General features: G+C 40.6%; 2 protein-coding genes across 2 annotated transcripts; both read right to left on the bottom strand.

The window, feature by feature from the left end:
* Window positions 1-4,907: 4,907 nt before the first annotated feature.
* On the bottom strand, window positions 4,908-5,471 carry LOC103520293 (the record flags this gene model as incomplete). Its single annotated transcript, XM_008485381.1, is given in 1 exon segment — window positions 4,908-5,471. A coding segment is annotated over 1 exon segment (564 nt), but the record flags the coding sequence as incomplete, so codon positions are not given.
* An 800-nt stretch (window positions 5,472-6,271) lies between these two features.
* Window positions 6,272-6,590, bottom strand: LOC103520292 (solute carrier family 2, facilitated glucose transporter member 8-like; the record flags this gene model as incomplete). The annotated part of the gene is made up of 1 exon (XM_008485380.2): window positions 6,272-6,590. A coding segment is annotated over one exon (315 nt), but the record flags the coding sequence as incomplete, so codon positions are not given.
* Window positions 6,591-7,887: the final 1,297 nt, after the last annotated feature.

Here is a 7,887-nt window from a genome sequence, read left to right as displayed (position 1 = left end):
TGTAAAGCTTGATCTTTTGGGGTGAAAAAATAATTGAAAGGTACTAGGTACATCTGCGTATGAGGTAAGTATTAAGTATTAAAAGAAAAGCTGATAAGATAAATAATGCAGAAACAATATGAAAAGGAGTCTTTTTTCAAATAAAATGCCTCTACACAAGCAATATTAAACAAATTTACAAAGATACATAATAAATATAAAATCGCTTGAAAAACATTTAAAACATAGACTATATCAATATTATAAAACATGTTTAATTTTGGCACTATAATGGACAGCGATTGTCGTTTTACAAGGGGGTGCACTTAGATTTGTAAGCACATTGAAAATTAACAAGTATAAAATTTACTTCAATGAAGAAAGGTGACATAAAATTTGATATGACCTTAATTTTTCATGTTCTTCAAAAGTACAAAAAAATGGTCAAAGACCCCGACATTTGCAACATAATTATGTACATAAATGTATCAGATTTTTAGCTTAATCCCCTTTAAGCGATGAGCTTCTTCTTCTTTTTTTCCTTTTTTGAACGAGTGCAATATGATTAAGACAAATTTTATTTATTACATAATCACATAACATTCGCTATCCATCAAAGTATACTAGCCCTAAGTTACATTGAAGGCACCCATATCTTTTGTACCCAAGTAGTTTTCAATGTTCATTTTCGTGTTCCTGGTAAAAAGACCTTTAATTTGATATATATGTAGGTCGACCAGGTTTGGATAAGTCCTTCTATGGGGATAGACAGACTGACAGGCAGACGACACCGAAGCGAATACAATAGTCCGTCCTTCCTTTATTATTTCGATAGTAATAAAAAAGGAAGGACGGGCTAAAAAAGGACAAAAAGGAAGGAAAGGTAGAGAGAGATGTAACAAACAATTTCATCAAGTGTTATATTATTAAATACTCGTAGATGATGAAAAAAGAAAGAAGAGAGAGAGAGAGAAAGAGAGAAAGGGAGAGAGAGAAAGGGAGAGAGACAGAGAGAGAAAGGGAGAGGGACAGAGAGAGAAAGGGAGAGGGAGAGAGATAATTTTTATGTAGCAAACAATTTTCTCAAGTATCAAGCAATGAAAAACATGAAGTGACTGAGAGAAATGAAGAATGAGAGAGAGAAAGAGAGAGAGAGAAAGAGAGAGAGAGAGAGAGAGAGAAAGAAAAAAGAAGAGAGAGATAAAAATATTTAGTTAATGTCGAAAAAGAAGGAGCAAAAAATCATTTCCATTTAAAAAAGACAAAAAAAATAGAAAAAAAGTGAACTTGAGAAAAAAAGAAGAAAGAGGAGAGAGAGGGAGAGAGAGGGGGAGAGGGAAGAAAGAAGGAGAGAAAGAGAAGTAAATTTGAGAGAGAAAGGATAGAGAGATGTAGAAAGAAAGCAAAATTAAAATTACGATGAAAAATTGCTGTTTCCTCTTTTTTTATCCGAGAGAGAAAGGATAGAGAGATGTAGAAAGAAAGCAAAATTAAAATTACGATGAAAAATTGCTGTTTCCTCTTTTTTTATCCGGAAGTGGATTCTTCAGATTCTGCAAACCACTGCAATGTCACCTTTAATGCACCACTTTCAATGGATCACTGAGGTTAAGCAAGGTTACGCGAGGTTGGTATTCGAATGGTTTATCATCTGGGCAATCGTTTACTGGTGGTTTTTCCCGGCACCACTCAGCCTGAGGTTAATGTTAGGAGGTGGGTAGTGTGTTGTCGAATGGAGCAGTTGCCCTCTTTTTTTATCCGGAAGTGGATTCTTCAGATTCTGCAAACCACTGCAATGTCACCTTTAATGCACCACTTTCAATGGATCACTGACGTTAAGCAAGGTTGCGCGAGGTTGGTATTCGAATGGTTTATCATCTGGGCAATCGTTTACTGGTGGTTTTTCTCGGCACCACTCAGGCGGAGGTTAATGTTAGGAGGTGGGTAGTGTGTTGTCGAATGGAGCAGTTGCAAATGGGTAAAAAATATAAATAAATTGTGGATTCCTATGTAAAAATTTGTGAAAAATCCAAATCTGAGGTCAAAACTTCGAAAAAAATAACTGTAAAAGGTCGGAAATTCAATTTTTATTTTCCGTTCTAATGAAAGAGTTCAAATATGTGTGACGTCAGACTTGACGCAGTTGTTTTTTTCGTCCGTTAGGTAGCGCCACTATGCAAGCGCGCTAGCACATAATCACATAACATTCGCTATCCATCAAAGTATACCAGCCCTAAGTTACATTGAAGGCACCCATATCTTTTGTACCCAAGTGGTTCTAAATGTTCATTTTATCACAATTTGTAATAACGACTGATACAGCCGATTTAACCCGCGACCAATCACAACGGTTCCTATTAGGCCGTGGTTTCATTGAATCAGATTTCTAGTCTAATGAGGTCTCTCGATCGAATCAAACGCACTGGGTCTCAAGTGTCTATACATGTGGTTTCATTGCTTTCGAATTTATCACGGTAAAGCATTGATCATTATACAAACAGAACCTATAGTTTACATTGGTCACCAAGGGTTAAATTAAATGTGAAGTCGTAAGACTAGAAATCTGATCCAATGAAACCGCAGCCTCGATTCACTCTTAAACCCATTAACGAATTTACGTCTGTTTTCTTCTTGATTACAACATTAATGCGTTGCCTGCGAGGGAGCTTTGCTCGGGACATTTGATGTGACGCCATCGCCTACGGGAGCGTATGCCGTGACGTCAAAGGTCACGATTTACCGGTATTTTTTAAATCGATTTATCTCAGGATCTAGAAGTCGTAGAAGAAAAAGAAAAATTCCGTTGGTCCTATTTTTTCCTGCTCTATGACTTTGAAACATCACCCGAGTAAGCGCAACTGATCTATTGACGGTAAAAAATTCCGTCAATGGAAAAGCTTTACTCGACTTTGGACCTCGGATTTAGCAAAAATGTGGCGTAACAACAACTATTATAATTTATAATGGTAATGAAAGGAATTTGGTTTTTCTCCAAAAGCTTTGTATTTTGAAACACAAAAATAGAATTTTTTACCCTCAATTCGATATCACACTACCCACCTCCTTTTGAAGACTTTTCAAACAAGAGGGAGAGAGAGCAATGCGTCGTTCTCTCTTCCTCATTCATTCAGGTAACGAAATAGTTATTTCAGCGTTCGCTCCTTCTTCTTTTAAAAAGCTAAAGCTAAACAGAAAACACAAGGATGACTGAGGAGGAGAAGAAGGAGGAAGAAGAAGAAGAGGAGGAATAAGGAGGAAGATGAAGAAGAGGAGGAGGAGGAATAAGGAGGAAGATGAAGAAGAAGAAGAGGAGGAGGAGGAATAAGGAGGAAGATGAAGAAGAAGAAGAGGAGGAGGAGGAATAAGGAGGAAGATGAAGAAGAAGAAGAGGAGGAGGAGGAATAAGGAGGAAGATGAAGAAGAAGAAGAGGAGGAGGAGGAATAAGGAGGAAGATGAAGAAGAAGAAGAGGAGGAGGAGGAATAAGGAGGAAGATGAAGAAGAAGAAGAGGAGGAGGAGGAATAAGGAGGAAGATGAAGGAAAAAAACAGGTCCAAATAGTCCAAGAAGAAGGAAGGAGAGAAGAAAAAGGGAGAGGAAGAAGAGTAGTAAGACAAGCCCCCGCTAAATTATACAAGGAAAAAAAGAAAGAAAAGAAGAGAGGTAAAAAGAAAAAAAAAACTCACAGAAGCTGAGCGTATGGTGGCTTGTGCAAGATATGTAGAAGACCAAAAATCACAACAAAAAAAAAAAGAAAAGCGATGACGTCATAATTCATGACTCCCGCTTCGTTTGTTTGTGCGCAAGCGTTTCTGCGCATTTTGACGTGAAATCTGACGTCACAACTCTTTGAACTTTTTCATTAGAACGGCAATTAAAAATTGAATTTTTTTTTTTTTTTTTTTTTTTTTTCGGAGTTTTGACGTCAGATTTGGATTTTTCACAACTTTTTACATAGGAATCAACCATTTATTTATAATTTTTACCCATTTGCAACTGCGCCATTAAAAATTCTTGAAAAAAATAATAAATAAATTAAAACAATAAAGAATCTTATTGTTCATTATTGCATGGCATTGCAGTTCATGGCAAACAATAAATTAAAACAATAAAGAATCTTAAAAAACACGAACCTCCCCGGTTTATTCCATTTTTTCCCCCTCCTAGCTATTATAACGACCTTTATTATTCTTAGAACCATTACTTTATTATTATGCTTCTACCCATTACTTTATTCCTCTCTTTCTTTCTCTCTGTCTTTCTCTGTCTCTGTCTTTCTCTCTCTCTCTCTCTCTCTCTCTCTCTCTCTCTCTCTCTCTCTCTCTCTCTCTCTCTCTCTCTCTCTCTGTTCCTGGTAAAAAGACCTTTAATTTGATATATAGGTCGACCAGGTTTGGATAAGTCCTTCTATGGGGACAGACAGACAGACTGACAGGCAGACGACACCGAAGCGAATACAATAGTCCGTCCTTCCTTTATTATTACTATCGTAATAATAAAGGAAGGACGGGCTAAAAAAGGACAAAAAGGAAGGAAAGGTAGAGAGTAGAGAGAGATGTAACAAACAATTTCATCGAGTGTTATATTATTAAATACTCGTAGATGATGAAAAAAGAAAGAAGAGAGAGAGAGAGGGAGGAGAGAGAGAGAGAGAAAGAAAGACAGAGAGAGAGAGAGAGGGAGGAGAGAGTCCTCCTCTTCAGTCACAGCGGGAGTGGCGTTGTTGCAATTTCCCTCGCAGTTAGCGCAGAGCTTCGAACAGAAGAGACCGACGCGCCAGCACCCGCAGTTCTTTGAACACCCCTTCTTGCAGGAACATGCTACCAAGGACAGCAGGCTATCTGGGGCTGGACTCTTGAGGGTGGTAATAGGTATTAAGGTGTTGCCAACCTGTTTCCAGCCCCACTCTGTGGGTGGCACGTTCTTTCCTAGCCACTGCTGAACTTGGTAGAATGTCCGAAGAGCATGCTGACTCGCAGCGGATTCTGTTGGCGGAAGCGCTGCAATATAACTTGTCACCTTGAGCGCGGAGGTTACATAACTCTTGTATCGGAGCTTGTTGAGAGAGGTGGTTTCATGATTCCCGCCATACAGGACGACCAGGAATCTTTCCCCCGCTTCGGTTATTTCTCGAGTTGTTGAAGCCGGATCAAGAAACCGGCGTATGTAAGGCAGGAGGTCGGGATTCTTCACTACCGTCCGCAGCGCTTTTACTTTGCCTTGGTTGAAGAGGGCGGACGTCGAGTCACAACCGCTTATGGCGCGAATGAACAAAATGTGCTCTGCCAAACTTGTGTCGATGGTAGTCTGAGGGTGGTAGAGAACAGGGACTACTTTCCCTCTACCTGGCTTCAAGAAGTAGACGTTTGATGGGCTCCTTGTACCTATCAAGATGACGAGAAGGTCAACATCTTCGCCCACCAAAACTACAACTTCGTCTTCTTCTTCCGAAGCTAGGGATCTTCTTCCACTGCTAGGCACACGGTAGTGCATGACGAATCTACGACGAGAAATTCCAATTCTATTGTAGGTATATTGACAATGAACCACTATACTTCACCCCATTTTGCGGACGGGAAATATGACGCCTGGCGGCGCCCCGGTTGGTCCTAGAGAGTTGCTTTCGGAACAAAAAATGTAGTAAATTTTCTGAACTACAGTATTGTTCAGAATGACCTTTCCTTAAATATGTACCGTTTTTGAGTTATGAGCACATTTTTAAAAAAAGCTCGCCAAAAAGCGACAAAGCGGCGCCTGGCGGAGTTAGCTCACCTCTGGCGAGGTGGCAAAGTTGAAATTCGGATTCAGCGCCAAAAAATACATATAAAACCGTCGAGAAAAAAACTTTGGGAATTTTTTCCTGGAAAAATCCCCATCTTACTGGACTAATTGTGTACTTCCCATTATTTAGGTTGTTGGAATTCTATAGTGTAAGTCTCGAGCTTCTATTAGAGTGCCGGCATTCAGTCATTCATAAGGTTATTTATATGATTAAAAAGTCCCACTCCCTTTACTAAAGCAGTAAGCTACTACTATTACTGTGGTCAAATTGTCAAATTATGTATGCTGAGGATAAAATTCCATACCTTGGCTGGGATTGAACCCACTACACTACCGAGGCAGGTTAGGCTTCTGGCACCCTAGTTTTTCTCTCCGTGTACAAGAAACAAGAAGACTCGATGTTGAATCCCTACTCAGAAGACTAAAGAGGAAGAAACCTCATGATCTAGCACTTTAGCTGTGCAATATTAGTTGTTATTGTTAACACAGTGGTACTTATGTTTACAAGAAGACTCCTTACCTCAACGATTCCTCCGCCTCCCCGGGCCGCCCCTTCATCATGAGATACACGGGCGACTCCGGCATCAAATAGAAGGCCGCCAGGAACGCAATGCTAACGGCGGCACACGCCACGTTCAGCCAATACAGTGACGTCACGGCGCCCCACACGTACGCCCATAGGATGCCGAAACAGAGGAGAAGATCGAAAAAGACGCCGACGCGGCCCCGAATGGCGTCCTCTGAAATTTCTGCGTTGTATAGGGGTATGCCTACGGAGCAGGCGCCAAACGCGATACCCGTCGTGAAGCGGCCCAGGATGAGAAGGTTGACCTGGCGGACAGAAGGAGTCAAAGATATGTGGTTAGTTTTGGTTGACCTGGAGGACAGAATGGGTTAAAAGCAGGTTGAGTTCTCCAAAATACATAGAATAGAATAAATAAACTATACCTTGTTTATCCTGCCCGAATAGCACTGAAAAGTCCCTTGGAAAGAAACTGGAAAATTCCATGAATTTCGTCTCAATTTTGATCTTATTCATCTCTTACCTTTCTCTTCCATTTCTTCTTTCAGTTTTCAAATCCATCTTTTTTTTTCTCAAGAAAATGGAGGAGGAGGAGAAGAAGGAGGAGGAGGAGGAGGAGAAGAGAAGAGAGATTGGGGAGAAAAGGACATAGGAGGAGAGTGGGAAAGACAGGGAGAAAGAGAGGGAGAGAGAGAGAGGGGAGAAGGAGGAGAAAAACAAAGAAAGGAGGAAGAGAGAGAGGGAGGAGGGAGGGAGGGAGAGAGGAGAGAAGCGAAAAAGACATAAGGGAGAAAGAGATAGGAATGAGAGAAAAAGAGGAGAGGGAGGGAAAAAGAGAGAGGGGAGAAAGAGAGGAAGAGAGAGAATCATTTTATTTCGACATATATCTAGACCTTTTCTCTATCCCCTTTTAACAATAGCTCGCAAGCACTCTATTCTTCTATCCATGGTTTTAAAGGGGATTTTAAAATGGTGACCTATCATTATCATCATTTTACGGTCGGGTTTTAATGTAAATTTCATGTACAAAGGTAGATTAAAAATTCGAGTGGGCTAAAATTGTGTGTAGTTTGGGTCAGGGCCATTGAACGCGAAGGACATAACACTCGTGCGATTCGGTGCCAAAAAATGTCAGCTAAAATCGCCCTAGTCAGGCCTGATTGAGAGGCTGACGAAAAACGCCGACCCCGTCTGTACACGGGAAAAGTGGAAGTAGACATGTAGTATGTAACTACATTTTTTTAGGAGGAAAAAAAAAGGGCAGCGGGGGGGCGAGTCCCACCCCCTAAATTCGGCCCTTGTGTGGGGGGTATTCTATTATTATTCTACCTCTTGTCTATTCTATTCTACTCTCTCGTAATCTATTTTTGACGTTTTAAGGCCCCCCACACACGATGTGTTTTTTGGGTAGGCTTCAGTTCATTTGGACTTGTCTGATATAGGATTGACGTCATTGTACAGCTGCTAAAGTTTTTAGTGACTGGGTTTTACTCTCCATTCGGCGTTCGGCGACAAGCTACCCGCCAACTCATATTAACCCAGCCTGAGTGGAGCCGGAAAAATCACGCAGCAAACGATTGTCCAGATGGTCATCCATCCGGATAC

The sequence above is a fragment of the Diaphorina citri genome, unplaced genomic scaffold (assembly GCF_000475195.1).
Source record: "Diaphorina citri unplaced genomic scaffold, Diaci psyllid genome assembly version 1.1 scaffold3427, whole genome shotgun sequence".
Classification (NCBI taxonomy): Eukaryota; Metazoa; Arthropoda; class Insecta; order Hemiptera; family Psyllidae; genus Diaphorina; species Diaphorina citri.
The sequence above is the reverse complement of the archived record's forward strand: the minus strand, read 5'-3'. Positions and strand labels throughout refer to the sequence as shown.